At 32.6% G+C, this 21,513-nt stretch overlaps 1 protein-coding gene across 1 annotated transcript in view; it reads right to left on the reverse strand.

Annotated features, from left to right (window-relative positions):
* Window positions 1-259: 259 nt before the first annotated feature.
* Window positions 260-21,513, reverse strand: part of LOC129217036 (phosphatidylserine synthase-like) — a 60,906-nt gene continuing 39,652 nt past the window's right edge. The window contains 10 exon segments of the mRNA XM_054851276.1: window positions 260-397; window positions 12,450-12,509; window positions 12,592-12,657; window positions 12,659-12,690; window positions 15,185-15,243; window positions 16,267-16,371; window positions 16,440-16,498; window positions 16,500-16,530; window positions 19,363-19,422; window positions 19,993-20,144. Of these exon segments, the coding sequence (XP_054707251.1) occupies window positions 260-397; window positions 12,450-12,509; window positions 12,592-12,657; window positions 12,659-12,690; window positions 15,185-15,243; window positions 16,267-16,371; window positions 16,440-16,498; window positions 16,500-16,530; window positions 19,363-19,422; window positions 19,993-20,144 (762 nt within the window).

Raw genomic sequence — 21,513 nt, forward strand, 5'->3', positions numbered from 1 at the left:
AAAATGTTGCATGAACTTTAAAAACTAAATTTCAAAATGGATTTTAATATACACTACAAAAATATTCTTAAAATGCATAAAATATTTTTTACGATGTAAACTAACGTACGAAAAACTGCCAATGTAAAATTGTTTAACAAGAGCTTGAAAATGTCCTTGAAGGTTCACAACAAACTATAGAAGTGGAATGGTGGAATTGACTTAAAAAAGCTATTAAATTTTAAAATCTAAAAAGTTTTTAAAATAATTTTAAAAAGAACTAGTTCTTCATGGGGCCATTGGCAGCCCTTAGTTTTCTTTTAACAGCCTTGCTGTGATGATGACTTGAGGATTTTATCACACTTTCTTCCTGAATCAAGGAAGGTTGATTATCTTTATTAATATCACACTCTGATACCTGCTGGGGAAAAAAAGCATTCAAAATAAAATTCATAGTACAAATTGCTTAAGCAAATGACTTAAAAAAGAAAGAACAAATGATTAAAATAATTTTGACCATTCTCAGTTATTTGGGAAAAATATGAGGTAGTAGGATCTGCTAAACCAATATTAACCTTTTCACTGAGGCAGACATTTCATTAAAAAGTTAGAGGTAACAAAAATTCTCAAAAACATTGCACGGATGAATCTAATAGTTTTACTATAAATCGCTGAAAAAATAATTTTTCCTTTGATGTTCACTTTGGTGTTTTAAATTGTTTATATTTTAAAATATGCACACAGTTTTTAGGCTGTGAATGTCATTTACCGGTTGTCTACTGATCTGGTCATCCAAAATTCCGGTATATTTCCGGAGGAGGAAGGGGGAGGGTTGATTGTGAGTACTTTTACTTTTGTATGATACCATGGTTACACCTTTTACTTCCTTTGAGTTTCATCATTATTTTTTTTAAATTTTGCTTTAAACTTTTAAAAAACCTACTTATTTTTCATTTTGCAATCTAAATCCCTTTTTTTTTTTTATCAAAAAGGATTTGAATTGAAATATTTTAACTGTTAAGAAAAAAGTGGTCTGCTTTTATTTTCTTAGTTTTTCTGGAATTATATTCAGTAAATTATTAAAATATTGCTATTGCAACATTCTTTCCACAATGTTTAATTCTTTAAAAATGCTTTATTTTGCTTTTTAAGCAAGGAAAGGAAACTTCCTCTTTTAAAATATTTCTAAGGTTATTGCTGGTTTCTGTTAAGCTACATGCTAAGTTTTCAAATCTGTCAAAAAAAAAAAAAAAATCTTGAAAAAAATTAACATAGTAGACTTTAACTGCAAACTTACATGTGAACCAAATGTACTTTTAATTTTCTACTATGAGCAAAGCCGTGCAGATAACGGAAGTTAACTTATAAAGGAAACTGCTTATTGTCTAAATTATTTTTAAAACTCCTATTAAATACTCGATTTAGGTTAACACTTAGCTGGGCAGCATCATTTGCTATTCTTATTTTACTTTTTTTTTCTTTATTGCTAATTCAATAGTTGACATTGTATTTGCATTTGCTGGAGGGAATGCTAGAAAAGAAACCAATGATATTCATGGGAGGAAAAAGCTATTGTTCTTTACAAAATCTGCAAGGTTTTTAATAGTTTTAATCGCAATAGATCTCTTGCACTTTAAATCCTTATTTTCGCAATAACTTCTGAATTTTTTTCAGATAGAAATCAACCAGAAAACAAAGCCAAACTAAGTCGTTCATTAGAAAGATACCACAAATAATTTTTAAATTGTCCTTGCTGCTCCAGTAGCAGAAACAGCAAGACACTATGACATATATCAGATTCTAAAGAAAATATTTCTTAATTAGGAGAAAAAAACTAAATTTTTTTAAACAAAAAAAAGCTTACATTTCAGCTAATGAAGATTTGTGTCACATTTTCAGCAATATAAGGTCGCTGTATTAGCATCTCATTTTTAAGCATTTCTAGCGCCCATTTGGATTAATCTAATGTTGATTTGCCTTGAAGTTTGCTTTTTTGTTTTGAATCAGTGTTGAAGACTGCTGAAAAAATTCTACATCTGGGCTTGTTGCTATTTCAATTTTCAGATTGGTTGTTTTATATCTATTAAAGCTTTTCCCAAGTTCAGATTAATTCCAGGACATTGATCCTTTAGTCATGCTTCACTGTATACAAAAGAGCATTGAACTGTACAATATTGTTGAACCTGGAGGGTTAGTTCAGTCATTATTCAATGAAATAGCTCTTGCTATTCTTGAAATCCAAATATTTTCAAGGCATTTAAAAGGTAAGCCTTCAACCGAGCTTTATGAATAGCATGCAGCATTCTCTAATGAATTTCCATCAGTGGGTTACCCAAAATGGCTAAGAGACATACCTCTTGAAATCATTTCTAATGATTAGGTTTTAAAAAAATATTATAAAAGCAAAAGCTAGTGTCTCTTTCAGTTATATGCCCTAAAAGTTTTATTGTTCAATTCCTTGCCAGAAAAAGTTTTAACTTGGAGTTTCTACAAAAGTAGAATTTCTGGGGAGCATGATGCACCAAAGAATGCAAAGTACACTGGTGTAAGAAATTAAGAGAATTTTTTGATTTAGTTAATTATTTACAGAACTACTGGACCGATTTTAATGAAATGTGGTATGTATATACATTGAAACAATATAAAACAAATAACCATCTAAAATTTAAAATACACATGCATAATCATAAATAACACCCATTAGAGTCGGATGGTATGAAACAGCAATTTTAACAAAAAAAGGGTTATTAAGGGTTCCGTCCCCTTTGACAGACATAAGTCTCACAATATGACTCCATACTTGAAATGAAGCAGTTAATGGGATCCTGGGGGGGGAGACAATTGTTTCCACTCGTTCAACTACGTTGTACTCAGGCTATGGAGGGTCCTTGGAGGGCTGTTGAGAATGTCTATTGCCCTCCAAAAAGCGTCACAGACATGCTCTATAGAACTGGAGTCTAGAGTTCTCCTCAGCCAATCGATAAGGAAATAACCTTACCTTCAGGAAATTTGTCGACCAGAAGAGCTGTATTTGGTCTTGTGCTAACATCCATTAAAATTAACTCGGGGGCTAACAGCGTACCTCAAAATGTTGTCATAGGGCTCCAAGACCACATCCCCATATCTCGCAATAAACACAGAGCCTCTCTCAAAGGCATGGAGGAGCGTGCAGCCATCCAACATGATGTCAGCCCAGACTGTCAAACCCCCTCCTCCATAATGGTTGATTTTGCGGATATTGGAAGGCAAATAGCAAGTCCCATTTCAGCTTAAACGACTATTCTTGTCCTATGCAGGGGTCATAGCGCATTTTGACGGTCAAAAAGTAGGAAGAGTAGGATATTTTTGCAAAAAAGTAGGAAAAGTAGGACACTTTTACCAAAAAGTAGGAAAAACTAGGACCAGTATTTTAATGCAAAAATAGGAAATTTTCAAAACAATTAAAAAGTAATTGAACACTATTTTTCATGAAAAACTTCCTTTCATATTTTTAACTTGCCTCTACATATCTTACATGAAAATACAGAGAAGCACCGTTTATACGTTTCTGAAGGGACTGTATGAAAAAAGCGTACAAATGAAAAAAAAACATATAGCAGGATACATTAATATGTATTAAACTCTGCAGGAACTAAATTAAAAAATGCATAAAAGAGAAACGTATAAACGGTGATTCACTGTATATAAATAAATGAACAAACAAAATACAAACATAATTATACTTAACTGGAGTACGATTTACACTTTTTTTTAGGTCAACTTAACTTCTTATTCGAGTTATTAAAAATTACATTTCTTTGGAGTCCTTTTTTTTTTTTTAATATCATTCGTAAGCATGAAATCAAAAAATGTGTACAATACTGATGTAGAAGCAATATCAGATTGTTGACTGCAAAAACGTCAAATTATAAGTAAAACTTGCAACTTTTTAGAGCTGTTGGTGCATAAATCTTTGTTATTTTAATTTTACCATTTTTTTAAATTCTAATAAAACATCATTCATAAGCATGGAATCAAAAGACATGTACAATATATATGTCGAAGCAATATTAGATAGTTGACCCTGGAAACTTGTAACATTTTGGAACTGTTAGTATAAGGCTGTGCTATTTTAATTTATTATTTTTAAAGGCTACATCCTTAGTTAAATGCCTTATCCTAGAGCTCAGTTACATTTCCTCCAAAATTATTCTTTTAAATGAAAATTTTATTAATTTTAAATTGTAAATTTCCTTTTTTAAATACTAACAAGTAAATTTAATTAAATACTTCTAAAATGCTAGCTAAAAGCATGCAAGTAATTTATTTAAAAAAAAAAGAAGAAGAAGAAATATAATATTTGTCCACAGTAATAGGAAATTTGAGTTTATTGTTTCAAAGCAGTTTACGTATTACCGGTAGAATTGGATATGAAAAACATTATTATCCAGTATCGCAGATTGACAGGCAATATCATGAACATAATACGAACAAATATGTAAAGTTATATCACTGAGCAAGGACAAATAAGACATGGGTGCCCCCTGCAAAATTAAGGGTGCACCACCCTAAATATCACAAAAAAAACCTACATAGGAAGCCCCCCCCCCAAAAAACAAATACCCCTTAAAACACTCCCCCCCCCCAAAAAAAAAAAAAAAATTCAACGACACAATCTGTGCCACGACTCTTTTAGGTGGATACCCGTGATTAAGAATAAATACTTGAAACAAATGCTATTCTATTTCTCAGAACCCACTCCCCCCCCCTTTTTTTTTTTTTTTTTTTGAGACTTTGTTCAATACACTAGTAGCAACATTAAATCAAATTTACAGTTTTTGCTGCAGCACTTCTAGAAAAGTCTTTTAAATCAACAAGAATTTTTTCACTCAAGAATTTGTGGGTCATTCAATGTAAAATGAATACAACTTTCTACTAAAATTTATGTTACCATTTAGGGTTTTAATGAAATTGGTGCAGGGGTGACACATTCAAAGAAAGCTTTTTTTTTTACATTTAAATATGAACCCCATTATGATCCATGCCATTTCAATACATATTTTTTTATTTAAATCTCTGAAGAGTTGCATTTTGGAAAAAAAAAGACTATTTTAAATTTAAATTTCAAGAAAATTTTCTATATTGCGCCATCAAAGTTTATTGAATATTTTAGATTTTTACATTGCTGTACTTTCAAAATGGATGAATAACTTTGAGATGTTTTTAAAGACTTTTTATGTGTTATTGATATCATCCTCTACAATTAATTACATCAAAAAATGCTATTGTGCAGCTAAGCCAAGAGTGCTCCAGTGGGAGGTCACTGTGGTTTTCCAACAATTTCTTTATCTCGCAAATTTGGGACATAACTGCAATTTTTTGATACCCAAATGTATCTTTTTATTAACTTTATGTGTATGCATGTATCTTGTAACGGAATCTTGCAACTCAAATTTCGCTCACTTCCTGCAATCAGATTCTTTTGAAATTTGGCATGCGACCTCAGACCTGATTACAGTGCAATATTCTATAATCAAATTAATTAACTATTAATTGTTCCTTCATTCCGATTTTAATCAATATTTCGGCATAAATCCAACAATGTGAAGAAGAAAAATTTAAAAAATATATATTTGAAAATATCTATAAAAACCGTGGATTTTTCTGCATCAGACAATGTTTGTTCAAATGTTCTAAGGTAATTAGAACATAAAATATAATTGTTTTTAAGTAATTTCATGCCAAAATTTAGATGAGCCTTCAATTGACATTTTATTTTTGATCAGGCCATTGTCAAACAATACTTTTATTAAAATATGTCTCAAAATTTTCAAAGTAATATAAATATGATTTCCGCATACATATATTGATGACTGAGATGGATTAGCTGGATTAGACAATTACTGGACATGCAATTAAACGGCAGAGTTGAATGTTTTTAGAGCTTGGCTATTGCACTTTAAGGAGTATAACTATTCTTTTTGGAGTTTGAGAGACTGCATTTTGAATGCTGCCTGTCGCTTTTTTGGGGGAAAATAATATAAAAGATTTTGAATTATGTTGAAATGAATATTTTTTGGTTAAACAAGTTAAACTAAGCAGAGAAAAAGAAAAATAAATAAAAGTAAAATAATAGTTTAAAAAAACTAAAAAAAACTTTTGTAGCAAAATGAACTGAAAAGTAAAAAATAAACTTTGGATGATAAGGTTCAATTTGCTACAAAAGTGTGTTTTTTTTTTTTTTTTTGAAGTTTTTTTTTTTTTTTTTTTTTTGAAGTTTTCTAAACTACTATTTTACTATAAGTTATATTTATATGATGATACCTGTAATTTATCATTCACCAAATTCAGAATTTCTGCCATTCAAAAATTAAAACTTGAGACGCCCCTGAGCCAAGCTATTGTCAGCGGCAAGAGCGTTTAAAGAAATTATGATACAATTTAGATAAAATTTCAGAACATTTTTAGGACAATCAAAATCAAGTTCAAACAATATTGAACAATAAACATTGTAGAATTATTATCTTATTACAAAGTGCCAGCTTCAAAATCAATGTTTTGTTGATTGAGGAAAGAGGAATTTTTTTTTGGTTTCTAGCAAGAGAGGTACTGGGTACATGATAACCATTTAGCAGCATTTAATTTGCTTTCAATGTTACTATATCTAAAGACCTATCTATTTAAAGAAAGCAAAAAGTTTGAGCTAATTGTGCTCAGTACTTTGTCTGCAACAAAATATTTTAGGTCAGAAATAACATGAAATTTCTAATTTAAAACTTTTTGACATAAAAAGAAAGTTTTATTTCTCTGATTTAACTGAACTTCATTCTTCCATACTGAAAATTATATCTACTTTACAAAACTCTTGAATTTTACGAAAATGTGACAGAAACAAACAAAAAAAAAAAGGTGGGGGAGGATTCAGTTTTTTTTTTTGAAATATAGTTCAAACTGAAATTCAAATATAATAATTAACATTACATGCCAGCAAAAAAAAAAAAAAAGTAACATACGTAATCAAGTATAATTATCAAAAGTTTGTACTTATATAGATGGATTTTTTTTACTATATACTTTTTAAAAACTTAAGTTTTTTCTCAACATAAGCAGTAGAATTCAGAAGAAATTGCAAGCATGTATAACTAAGCAAGCATGTATGAAATAAATTCAATATTATATATAAACAATTTACAATTAACAAAATTTCATTTTCTGAATGCAAATTTTTTGAAATCACATCAATTTCAAAGTCTTTTGAAGGAATTTCAAGTTAAATTCTAAAGGAAAATCATGCTAAAAAATAGGAGAAGTAGTGTTCACGCTAGGCCGTTTTTGAAGGGCGCAGCACCCTGCCCTTTTCCATATCAGCAGAATGCGCCCTGCCCTTCTTTTAGATCGCGAAATGCGCCCCGCCCTTTTCAAAAAAAAAAAAAAAGAAATTGCACCCTGTGTTTTTAAAAAGATGCCTCAACCGTCGTTTCGACCTGCCGCGATATTGAGGCAATTTTATTTGTCCAGCGATCGTCTGCAAAAACGCTCATGTCTTATCCTTGTTCCCAGAATTTCACCCTGAAAACGGCCCCATAAACAAAAGGGGAAGCAAATAAATAGGCAAAGAGGGGATGAGATTCTCAGAATTCAAACAGGTTTATCAGTAGGAAACAAAGGCATGTTCTTCCTTCTACTGAGGGTGGGTATTTGAAAGGTTGTGGGAAGGAGTAGGGTCCTCTGGGAAGGGAGAGATCTTTGTTTCATTCCTTCCCATCCTTGATCTTCTGAGAATCAACAATGAGAGGGAATAGGACATTTTCCTAACAATTTCAGCCCTTTGTGTCCGTTTTTTAGTTTGCACGTGGAAATTAGGCCTAGCTAATTTTACTGCATTGCTAGTGATTTTGTAGCAATCTTTTCACATCTGTTTCTGGAAAGTTAACTTTCTGATTGTTTCCTAAGAAGAACATAGTACAAAGCTTACTGGGCTAAAATGCAAGGGTATTTTTTTAATATCTTAGATTTTTAACCCCCATCCTCAGCCCCCCCCCTAAAAACCGTTTGAAATGGAAAAACATCGCATTGACTGGGCGTTCATTCAATTCTTTCCTTTTTGCTAAGAATTTTTATTATCTTTTTATATGATTCATATAACAATTATTTAAAACACTTATTGACACAGTAAAAACCATACTTTTGACATATTTGTGCTTTTTTCTAACTAAAATGATCTTGCACTGTTTCTTTTTCCTTTATAAATTAAAATATTATGCAATTGATTTTTTAAAAAAATCACAAAATTAAAATGCCGATATATTAAATTTTCACAAATTGTCTGAGATAAAAATCTTAGCTTGGCCCAAGCTGCTTATGTATTGCATTTAGGAGCGCATACATCTGCCAACACATTTGTGTTATGAATTTGAACAACTCCATTACAAGGAAATAGAGCTCAAATAAAGTCTTTTTAGTTTTGCAACTTGCTACCACTGCATTTTGAAGCACTGCACACAGTATTTTAAGTTAATTATTCCATTTGAAGTGTAGTATATTTAAAAAAGGAGAATTTACACTCATCACGATTTTGATACTAAAATACTCAATGGCACAATGCACATTACTAGGTAGTTTCTTTGGTAGAAAGGGGAGATCAGTAATTAAACACTGTTCTTCTTAAATTGAAATTCAAAGGGTTTTGAAATGCCTAGAATTTTTTATTTTTTTACTCTTATAGGTAGTTAAAATTATGGCCTGAAAAGTGTTGAAAAACACCCAAAGCCAAGTTTCACTTTTTGCCAAATGTTCCTACGGAGTATGGAAAATGTGCTTAGCTTAGTTGGCATTTGATTGTGGGGGGGGGGGGGGGAGCTAACCCTATTCTGCAGACAAGTACGTTTTCTGGATGAAATCATATTTAATACTTAAGTCAGTGGTGACGGCGATCGAGGGGGGGGGGGTGATCATGGTGCAGACTAGACTGTTTGAATATTTGCAAGGTGTTTTAAGTGTTATTTCTCCTCTTAATTTTTTTTGGGGGAGGGGGGGGGCGCTCAGTACGTTTTGAGTGGTGCATCATTGGTCTTGGGTGGGGGGGGGGACACTGCGTTGAAATAGTGCCCTTTTTAAAAAAGTGCCCTGCCCTCTTTTTTCCTAGAGTGAACACTAGGAGAAGTAAGAATTTTTTGCTGAAAAGTAGGAAAAGTAGGAATCTTTGCTGAAAAGTAGGACAATTCCTACTTGAGTAGGAAAAAGTAGGAAAAGTAGGAGGAAAATGAGCCCTGTCTATGTTTACATGAACAGAAGCAGGAACCTGCTACCTACCCTCCAATATTGGCGAAATCGACCGTTATGCCGGTGGTGGTTTGACGGTCTGGGCAGGCATCATGTTGGATGGCCTCACACCCCTCCATGTGTTTGAGAGTGTCTCTGTGACAATTGGGAGGTATAGGAATGTGGTTTGAAGCTGTATGCTCACCTCTTGAGGGGCGCTCTTAGCCCTGAGTTATTTTTAATGGATGTTAACACAAGGCCACATACAGCTCTTCTGATCAACGAATTTCTGGAAGAGGAGGATATTCATGCGATGGGTTGGCCAAGCAGATTCTAGACTCTAATCCTGTAGAACATGTCTGGGACGCTCTCGAAAGGGCAATAGCAACTCGCAACACCCCTTCGGGGACCATCCATAGCCTGAGAACGGCATTGTTGAACGAGTGGAAATAATTGCTTAAGGATCCCCTAAACTGCTTTATTTCAAGTATGGAGTCACACTGCGAGGCCTATATTTCTGTTAGAGGGTACCATACCCCCTACTAACCCATTTTTTTGTTCAATTTTGCAACCGTTGTTTCATGACATCAAAATAATACAAATAAAAATAATGCCAATGAAGCTGTTGAAAACAGAAAAAAAAAATGTGGGGAGGCTCTTCCAAAAAAGTGGGATGTGATGAGGGAAAACGGTGGTCATATTCGGATCCAGGAAGTCATTTTACATACGAATCAGAATGAATGTTGTCACAAGTATTTTGAAGGTTTTTTTTTTTTTTTTGCCTTGTAGTACAATTAACCGATGTTTTGACACATACATTTTGTATGCACTTCCCACAAACATATAATAATTTTGATTCATTCAGACTTTAAGTTAAGGAACATTTTCGTCATGCAACAAATATTTAGTTTAGGGGTAACTAGGGAGCCTTGACCATAAGGGAGGCTTGACCCACCCTTCAATTTTTGTATTTAAAAATATTTTAGCTGTTTCTCACTATATGGCAGTCAAAGCTAGTGATGTGATCAGGCACCCATCTTAGTTTTATCCATCTAGCTATCAGATGTGTGGAGATATTTAGAAAAAAATGTTTTTCAACCTAAAAACTAAGAATTTTGAGCATATTTTGTAAGACCTTTTCAGCAAATGTAATTAGTTTATACTTTTGCAAATGGGATTTTCTAAATACTATAATATTAAGCTTTTATTATAATTATAAAGATTGTTCCTTGAATTAGGCTTAACCTCACCATGTGCTACTCTGTACAAAATGGGTAGGTGGGGAGGCTTGACCCACTCTATGTAAGGGAGGTTTGGCCCACTGGGTCAAGGCTCCCTTGCTTAAATAGTTCAGGAATTCTAGAAATACTATTTATCAAAAACAATTTATAATTACAGTAGTTACTTTATGGGGATAATATATATGGTTATTATACATTTTGTATGTTTATAATAAAACCAAGACATTGATTGTTAACAAATATTAACTTATCAGTTATTGTTTACAATGGAATTTTTGTTGCAATAATTCATAACAAAAACTAAATGATTAATTCATATAGTAGGCGCCGCTTAATGTGAGCACGGTTAATGTTATCATTCGCTTAATGTTATCAGAATCACTAAGTCCCGAAACACTTGTATGTTAACACACGTTAAAAAAGTCGGATATTGTAATCAGCGTCTTCGTTTATTGTTATCACTTTTTCATAAACTTTCAATTTTTTCCCCCGTTTTGTTCCTCAATTAACATACATGGGCAAACCATGACGAGACTAACTTTTCTGTGTAGCATTTTATGGTTTTCAATAGCAGTTCAAATTTTTTCTAGGAATGAAGCTACAGAAATTTTGCCCCCAGTGACCACAGACTCCCCCCTAAGAAAACTTTCTTTTGCACCTAAAAAAATTCAGTCGCTGGAAATGTTGCAGGCATTGATGTAGGACCTCCATTGTTGCCATTACTTTGTAAACTATTAAAAGAATTCTGTCGAGATTGAAAACAAAACGAAGTTAAGTTAAAATTTAAACAACAAGCAAAACCATGCTGGAAAATATAGAAAAGCTGAATGTGCTTTGAAACTGGTTTACGAATGTCAGGGAAAACGGTCATATTTTACTTAACCTATTACTATGTGATTAAAAATTGAATAATTTAGCTTTAACTTTTTATAATTCAGATATTTCCATTCTGTTAATTTAATAATTTAGAATTTAAAACTGCTTCAGTTGAGTCATTGTGATTTTAATTTGAGATTGCCAAAATAAATGCACCTTAATTGGAAAAAAATCATTATTTTGTGTCTCCTGGATTCTTTTCGGTTATTGTTATCAAATTGTATTTGTCCCAAAGTGATCACATTAAGCGGCGCCTACATATGCCAATTCTCTAGATTTATTCCAAAAAAAAATCTGGTTTTTTGAGGAAAATTTGCAAATTTAAGTTAATTTTTCTCAAAAAGTTTCTCTGTTATATATTTTTTTTTATAAATACTAATTTTTTATGAATAAATTATTGCTACTAAACACAGAGAAGTACAATATTGACACACCTTTTAGCTGTGCTGAAGAAGAAATAGAAGATTTTATACCAGAAAATAATAAATTTGATTTTGACGACTTTGCTGTTGTAAAATTTGCAACAAAAAGAGATTTGTGTTATTTTGTTGGGCGAGTTACACAAGTATTGGTACTAAATGATGAGCATGAAGTCACCTTCTTACGACGATGTGAAAAATCATCTAGTTTTATTTATCCAGAAAACAATGATTCATAAATTCAATTCTAAATATTAATGTATACATGATCTTAAAAAATAATTTCTGAACATTCAATTATCATGATAAAACATGCATACTTAATATTTACATAATATAATAAAAAATATTTTCTATTTCTCATTTTACAATTATATATCACTACCCCGGGTCAAGCCTCCCATACCATGGGTCAAGCCTCCCTTGGAGGTTTGACCTGCTAACCTAAGTTTTAAAAAAATAATAATTTTAGAAAAGAAAAAATGTATTATTTACATTACCCACAAATATATTTCCTGTTGCCAATAGAATGTACTATCAATATGTGCTATCATATGATATTTAAATTTTCAAAATAAAATTTACAAAAATGTTTATCTGAAAACGTGGTCAAGGCTCCCCAGGTTCCCCTACATTATGCATGAATAATGTTTTAAAAAAGAGGGAAAATAGCATTCCAGAAATTTGTACTTACTGACTGATTTCCTTTAGCAACAAGAACACAGATATAGAGGCAAATAAATGTCATCACCAACTGCAATTTAATGACAAATCAGTATGCTTAGTAAACAGAAATAATGATATGCAATTAAATATTTTAATTAAACCAAGTTTACCTGAATGAGCAACCAAAGTAGAATATTTTGAACTTGAGTTCTAGCAACAAGTTCCAAACCAAATTTTTGCACAGATTATGGCTTCAGTCAATGTGATAGCTCTGTTCAATTAAGAAAAAAAAAAAAAAACAGTTATTAATACTTTAAAAATGAAATTAAAAGCAAAATTTAAAAAAAAAAATTCATAAAAATTAATTCATTTGCAAAGATTGTGAACTTGAAAGATAAGCACAAAACATAAAAGAAAGAAATATTGAATCAAGCGTCACTCATCTACACTTTATCTAGCATGAGCAAGGTTACTGTATTTTTCCTGCATATTATTTGTGCTTTTTTCATTTCTCAATGCCAACGTATTGACTCCTCAGCAGAATGGGGTTGTTTCTTTCAATCAAAAGTAGTATTTCTAGTCACTGAAGCTGATAGAATAAGCAAAAAAAAAAAAAAAAAAAAACATGGACCCAGAAAATTCTCTCATTATCCCAACAGTTATTTTTTAATTAATTTTTTAAAACATCCGATTTTGCAAACAAGGCATGGTCTAGATGACGTCACAAATGATAGCTCTTTGGTGCATTTTTGTACCACGTTTCCATGTTATGATAGTCAAGAAGCGAATTAAAATTGCACTCTAAGCTTGCTATCAACCATATTGTTACCAATACACGTGAGCAAAGATGTGAATTAAATATTTTGCTCTGTGAATGGCAACACAGAATGGCACTTCATCATTTGTGATGTCATCAGCAAGAAATGTAAACAATGAAAGCACAACGATTTAAGTCATTTCTTTAAAAAATATTAAACTTAAAAAATGGTTAGATTCTATGCTTTTAAGCATGTTCTTTCAGAAAAAAAAATACTTTTAAAATTTTGGGAATGATCCCATTCACAACTGAGACAGCGAGAAGCCAAAGGATGTAAGTGGACTATTTAAAGTTTCGAGGAAAATGAGTTTTAAGTTTTGGATACTAAGTAGGCTATCATTGAATTTTTTTTCAAATCATGCTGTATAGCAGCATCTACCAGGGCTACTAGTACTAGTATTATATCTTGCTCAAAGACAGAGGAGAGGTTCACTTTCCATTTGTACTGGTTATCTCCAAATTTTGAATGTCACTTACATCCCTTTGCTTCTCATAGTCTCAAATAGTGACTATTTCCCTGCATATAGAGTTGTTTATTTTCTGTAGCTTGAATTTTTTCTTCTCACGCAATTCAGGCTGCATAGAAAAAAAACATCTCAATAATCAAGGAAGCAGCAGTCTGCATTTGCATTAGACTATATCCATTTGCTCCTTTGTCTTCACTCTTTGTCTTAAAGTAATTAGCATACTATAATCACAATTTCAAGAGGAAATCATCATTTAGACTAAATTTGATTATTGCAATTATTACTTCTTCACCTTTTAAGATTTAGTTGTTAACCAGAAAGTAATGACTTACAAAGAAGAATATAAGGTTATAAGTATCTATCTTCAATTCAACAACTAAAAAATTATAGCGAGTTAGGGTTAGGGAAACCTCTGAAATAGATATCTTGTATGTATTGTACTTGATTGCTTTAATTAGTTCTATCTTTTCTTATGATTATAGGTTAATTTAATTTTTTTGAGGAGAAAACCTGAACAGAGGACATTCAGAATGGGAAATTTTTTACTGCTATCTGAAAGTTGTTTGCCATCTTTTTCCCTTTACTATTTTAATGAGAATGCAAAATATTGTGTTTTTAGAAGAAATTCCAGTAACATGAATTAGAAATAGATGAGCTATTACTGTACTATTTGTTTCTACTAATCAAGAAGGGTATGTTTAAATCAAGTCTTTTTAACTTTTACTATGTAGACACGTCACATTTTTAAAAATTTTGGAAATATTAACCTTGACTGGGGGTGTATTTGTATAATATGGTACATTTGGTTCTGATTATTCAATCACATCAGCTAAAATCGATCAATGGAAGCAATGTAGGTAATGAACCTGTTGGATATGGAGGGTCACCCTAATGTATGGTTGGATTCCAAAAAACTCCAATAGCCAACAGTTGGGGATGACTGAACAACTTATAACATCGATAGGGACTTTTTGTTTCTTTTTCTTGACAGCAAGAACATAAAAGCAACTACTAAACCAAATTTTTGGCATTTTTCTCAAACCTTTCCTGAAAGCGGGCCCTAAAGTATACAAAAAATACGTTTTTCAGAAGAATCTGGTTAAAAAAAAAACACTTATGGTGGGTAAATGAGACTACTGGAATATCTGAAGACACTTATTAGTACCCTTATTTACTGTATTCATATCTCCTTCTGAGCAGTGCATGGTTGATATTATGGACTTTAAGAGGCATTTACAATAATGTAACTGAACAGTACGTGTACACACATGGGTCTTGCAAACAATTTCAGAAGAAATCTTTAAAATTGGTCTCATCAAGAAGCAAGTTTGCCCAGAAAATTTGTTAAGTAAATTAAAATGCTAAAAGGCAGTCATTTTTGAAAAGTGACAATATCTAAATTGTCACAGGGTTTTAGTCACACATAAAATAATAACAGGATGCTACTTTCTTGCTGAATAATGTAACTTACCCAAAAACCCCAACATTGTGTACCAACTCTCTTGCACCTTGGATCAGTGACATAACTATAATACTGCCTGGATAAAGAAAAAAATTTTGGAGGTTTATTATAACCAATAAATTTTCAATTATAAACAGTCATGTCAATTGCAACAAAAAAATTATGTTAAAAACAACTTTTACCTTTCCCTTTTTTTAATACAGTAAACTCCCAATTATCTTATGGGTAGATTATCTATGGTCTTTAACTTTCAAAAATAAAAAATAAAATTATGGTGATGATTTACTGAATGTAGAAAAATGCACTCATTTTAACTTAGCAGCACAAAATCTATTTTTAGACATCCCTTTTTTTTCCTAGAAAGTCTGCAGACTATTCCTTAGTTGGCATAAGGAAAAAAAAAACGAAAAATTTTGAAGAAAAAAATCTTAAAATTTCTGAGAAAGGAGATTTTTATACTTATTTTCTGAGACATAATTCAGAGGAAGCATGTACTCAGAGTTCTTAAGTCTAGCTTCTAATTTAAAGCTTTTCACATGCTGATTTAGGTTTTCCAATTAGTCAAATGTTATCTTGAAGACTAATTTTGATTTCTAAAATTACGTAGCAGAGTGTTGAAAAAAATTATGCTGCTGGGCTCCCTTCCTACGACATCAAAGGTTTTAAGGTCATCGAAACCAGTTTAGTTGAAACTATTTTTACATCAACACTCCTTACTTGTGTAAATGAACGACCAGACCAATTTTGTATGAAAAAAAGCCTTCACTATACGTTTTTGTCTGAATTTAACTTGATCTGTTTACATGATTTGCTTGCATGTCTAATTTGTTTGCAATCAAAAGAGATTCTTTTTGACTTTTACATACTTTTTTTATACAATGTAATTATTTTTATCTATAGTTTAACTGTATATATGAGTGCTATTGATTCATTTCAGCATTGTATACACTAGTATTGTTTTATACCTAATTTGTAGATCATTCAAAAAAATTGGCCCTATTACATGGGTTATCAGGAACTCACTGTTAATAAATAAGTTCTTAGTCAAAATTTGCTTTTTAATTTATAAGTACATATTGAGCTAAAAAGAAATTTTTACCTTAAGGTAGGAGCCACAATCAATCCAATCAACGCTATTCTTCCCACACTTAAGGGATGACCTGGTGGAATCTCAAAAATATGTTTTAAGAAAAATGTGGTTTAACTCGGTAACCTACAGTGCAGAGAAGAAACAGAAGAAAGTCACTAAATTTTCATCATGGAAACTAAAACTTTTCAAAAGTTAAATCACATACCTGCCAAAAAAATACCAATTGGTAGACAGCAAAAAAAACGCATGTAAGTGCAGTTAGGATCTAACCATCTAAACATGAGTCCCAACTGCAAAGAAGAAAAAATTAACTTAAGTGTATGAGTTGAAATTTTACAGAACACTTAAAGACAAAAAATAAGAATTAAATAGAAACTACGCTTCAGCAAACTTGAAATTTATTGGGAACCTCAAAATAATCCCCCCTCCCCCTTCAGCCAAGTTTAAGAGATTTATCTTGAACACAAAAAACTTATTAACTTCATAATATTCAATTTCTCAGACGGTATCAGAAATAAAATATCATTTTTTTCGAGATTTATTTAGAACAACTGTCCCCAAAAAACTCTATACCTAGCATTTAGGCTAAGCTATCCTTTTTGAATTTCAGGCCTTTTATCCCTATTATAGTGCCTAGAAAGATTAGTGTGCTGACCGCCGCTGTTTTCCCCACGATTCTTACAGACAAATTTGTGGCAATCTACTAGAGGGCAGGCGCGGTTAGGGAGCACGCTACTCTTAGATGGAGTTTACATTAGTTGATGCGGAATTTAGTTATAATGCGGCTATGTGTTAATTTTGTTGTTTTTCTGCATTTTGTGAAAATTTTTGAAAAGTTTTAACATATTTTAATGGACACATCAAAGTCCAACATTAAGAGAAAAAAAAACCTTGTTAAAAACTAAGGTGCAAAAGTGGTTACAGATCAGGCAAAGAAAATGCTTTGCTTTTCAAAGTTCCTGAAGATGAGGAAAACTTAAGAAAAGAAACTCTTTTATTCTTCTAAAAATTTCAACAATGTAGTCTGCGCTATAACCCCGTCCCCCTCCTTGCCACTCCTGCGCAGCTTAGACTAAATTGTTCAAATCGCTGATTTAATCGAAATGACGGATAGCGTTTTTTTCATTGCAGATTTAATTATGGGTGACTCTCCCCGCCCCACCACCACTACCAAGAGCGACAGAACCCTCCCCCCCCCCAACCCTATTTTAAAAAGCTCCACAGCAACCAAAAAAACTCGTGAATGAGACAAATATTTTTTAAACACCTCTAAAATGTTTGATGGTTTAGTCTGCACCCTGACCACGCCCCTCCCCAGCTCGACATCCCTGCTTTAGCTATAGCTGTAGTTATTAAATTTAATTGCTGGAATAGTTACTTTCTAAGACAGCCGATAGATTTTGAAATTTGCAGATGCTTATGCAGATGGTTTAGCTATGGGTGCCCCCCCCCCTCCCCAAGAGCGAATTCGCAACACATCCCAATCTCCAAATTCTAAGAAGTACCCCCAGCCCCCTGAAATGCTATTCTCCAAACATGAAACTATCATCTTGTTAAAACACCTGTTGTAAAAATTTGAATGGAGGGACAGAGCGATCCCCCCCCCCCCCCACTTTGGGAATAATAATTAGGATTAAATTGCTAAAATATTTACTTACCAAGATGGATGACTGCTTTTCTACATTACAGAAACTATAATATGCAGATAGTTATTCTATGCATGTTTCCCAAAGGTGATGGCGCTAATTCCCCTCCCCCTCCCCCCATTTTCCGAAGCTTACCCCCCCCCCCCCCAGTAGTGCCATTTTCTGATAATGAGACTAAAATCCTTTTAAAACCTGTTCTAACAAAAATGACAATGGTGTAATCTCCGCCATGAGCCATCAATCCGGCCTGGGGTACGCACCCTTGCTTTAGCTATCATTTAAGAAAAAATACTGAAACATTTAACAAAATTACCAATGGCTGTTCTATGCAGAAACTTTAGCTAGAAATGCTCATCCTAAGAGTGAGGGCACCTCCTCTCTTAATTTTACTGAGCCCCCCCACCCTCAGATAATTGAGACTGTTAATTCTTTTAAAATGCCTTCTCTTTGAGGGTGTAAAGCCCTCATGAGCCCTTTCTCCACTTCCTCTTCCCTCGATGGCACCCCCTTCTTTAGCTGTTACTATTTGAATAAATTGCTGGAATATTTATTTATTGAGTAGAATGCAGGAACTTTAGCAAGAGATACCCACCCCCAGAAGTCAGGCTCCCCCCCCCCCCCCCCGCATTTTACCAAACACACCCCAAAACACGATCCCATAATGAGACAAAATCCCTTTGAAACTTCTCAAAACTATTATTTTTTTATCTTAAAATAAATTATAAATTTACCAACTTTTCTAATTTTAATTGAATTTGCAAATTCAAACTGCATATTTTAGCAAATGATATTTTAATTTGCTGAAATAATTGAATAATAAGTTTCAATAAGGAAATAAGAGACATGCAGTTCTCCAAAAATCTGCTTTTGACAAATTTTACTACCCAGTTCCTTTTTTTTTCAGGAAGGGTGAAAAATCAAACCAATTGCTATAATGAATTATCTGTCGAAATAAAGTAAAATTCGATACTGTTATCGCTCACATACTAGTTCTAAAGATTCAAGAAATTATGTTTTAAAAAATTGCTTTAAGATCCTATAGTGTACTATATTTATTAAAGAGGAATCATGTAATTTTTTGTGTGGCTTCGAAAAATAAATAAATACCCATGCCACACATAGAACTTATTTGAGAATCTATCTTTTATGTTGAAATAAGTTCAATCTGAAAAACGGAGCTTTCAAGCAGCAAAATTAGTATGTAATTGTAGATTTAAAACAAGTCTGATTGAGAAACATTGCGGGCTCTCTGGGCGCAGCTCCATCTGGATTTTCCTCAGCTTTGACCTCACTTTTCGTATGTCGATCAGCACACTATTCTTTCTAAGCACTATACCCCTATCAACAGCAGAAGTTGGGGAAACACATTTCATCTCCTATCAATGCTCATATTGTCCTCCAAATCATGGGGCTAATGCAGTTTAAGGAAAGCTATGACAACGATTATATGACAACTCACCTAGCAGGAGTAAATTGAAGAACAGCTCGACGAATCTTTCCCTTAGTACTTGGAATAGACCTAAAGAAAAAAATTAGATAGTGATTTTTTTTTCTTCATTAACCACCATAGACATTACAGAAATAATGAAAATGAAATTTGATTATTACATCTAAAGATGAGTGAGGGACCTTTAGATCAGAGCAGTGGCATCATTAAATGTAAGTAAGCGAAAAGATGAAATTCTATTCAGTGATTGGTTGTTAAGTCCATAAAATGTACCCTCAAAACACTTAAATAAAAAGAAGGAATTTAAAAGTAATAATTATACTTCAAAAGTTTAAAACATTTGTTTTTAGTAAAGGAATATTTTGCCAGACTTAAAATTTGAACACTAAACAAACAAAAAAATCTTCCAAGTATTATTACAAAACAATGTTTGGAAGATCATTAAAACCATTAAAACTGCATCATATGGTTTCTGAATTGTTTCTGAATGTTAAATTAAATACAGCAATTAGAAAAAATAAATAACAGAATTGATTTGCATTTAACCTTATAATTAAAAACCATATAATGAAACTACATTAATTGTTGCTTTTATTTAAAGCAACTGAATGATTGAATAAAAGTAAAACAACTTTAACTTACTTAATGCTTTCCCATTCATAAGTTTCGTTTTCTAATTTGCGACATAACACCATACCAAGGTAGATTCCAATACCATTACAGAGCAGAATATCAAGTATTAAAGCATCCCACCAACATTCCACAAAATTTGGCAATAAATGAGCAAATGCAACCTGAATAACAAAATTTTATTTTAAAGTAAGGAGAAAAAAGTTTTTGCATCATGCTAGTCAGAAATTCAACATTGAAAGTACACATATCTACAGTACTTGAAAAAAATTTTTAAGTCAAGCAGAGCTTTATTATTCTTAAACAGTTAATTGAAATGTACGAGGGCAAATCAAAAAGTCTTTGCGCCTATTTTTTTTATAGCCAAAATATGGCTGTGAATTCAAAGCAAACATATACATTCCCAGCAGCGACAATTCCTTGAACTGTACCAGCCGTATTTGCTTTTTGCTCGGAAGAGCAGAGCTGCTATCAGTCATTTAAGATGACAGTTGTTCTTCAGATGTCCACAGCTTATGAGCAGTGAAGTGTTATTCGTTTTGTATGGAGCAACAGACAAAAGCCCACAGCAAATCATAGGGGCACCTACAGTCCAGACCTTGCCCTAGTTGTTGTTTAAAAACTGCTACTTTAGACAATCTTTAATGATAGAGGAAAGGTTAGGAGGCCATTTCTTGGAAAATTTCCGAAAATGAGAACTTAACCCAAATTTCAGGCGATGTTTAGTGATAATTGTTTTTTGTTTTTTTTTTTACATCAATAAAATTAAAAATGAATGTATCAGTCCTTTCGCCGCCCCAAAGTGGCATGGGCAGGTTTATGAGGGGCAAAGGGAGGCAATGCCTACCCCAGTTTTGAGAGGACTTATAGATAGTAACAAACCACCTTCCAAAGTCTTTAAAAAAAAGACCATGATTTTTTCCCCTTTTTTCCTTTTTGAATAGTTCAGAAGGGAAAATGAAGAGAATAGCAAATGTTCTTTTCTGATGGGAGGGGGGGAAAATACCGAACAGTAAATACAAATAGTAAAGCTGTCGCTGGTGTGCTTAAAATGGGTCTAAAATGATTATTTTGGACAAAAAGCTGGGAATACTGGGTAAATGAGCTATGCATTTATCTGATTGGGACACTATCATGTTAAATTTAAATCTAATATTTAACTTCAACCACAAACTGTAATACAAGTACTTTATCAATAAGTGTTACTTCTTCACTATAGCAGACACTTAAACTTGCATAGAAATATTTCTAAAATACTTAGTATAACCTCACACTGGAACAGCTGTTATTAGTTAATAGCCCCGTTCACATGGACCTTTTTTTACCCCAGAAAAAACTTGCTTTAAACCGCATTCCGTTTATTTCCTGGGTAAATGTGGATCTTTTTTCCTCTTGATTTCGACTGGAGTAAATGCGGGGTTTTCACCCAGAATGCACTTCAGAAAACGAGTTTGTTTACTAGCGGCTAAGCCGGATGCTGGGTAAAACTGCTTCTTCGGATACTTGGTACAAGCTCTTTTCCCATGTGAAGGG

The sequence above is a fragment of the Uloborus diversus genome, chromosome 1 (genome assembly GCF_026930045.1).
Source record: "Uloborus diversus isolate 005 chromosome 1, Udiv.v.3.1, whole genome shotgun sequence".
Classification (NCBI taxonomy): domain Eukaryota; kingdom Metazoa; phylum Arthropoda; class Arachnida; order Araneae; family Uloboridae; genus Uloborus; species Uloborus diversus.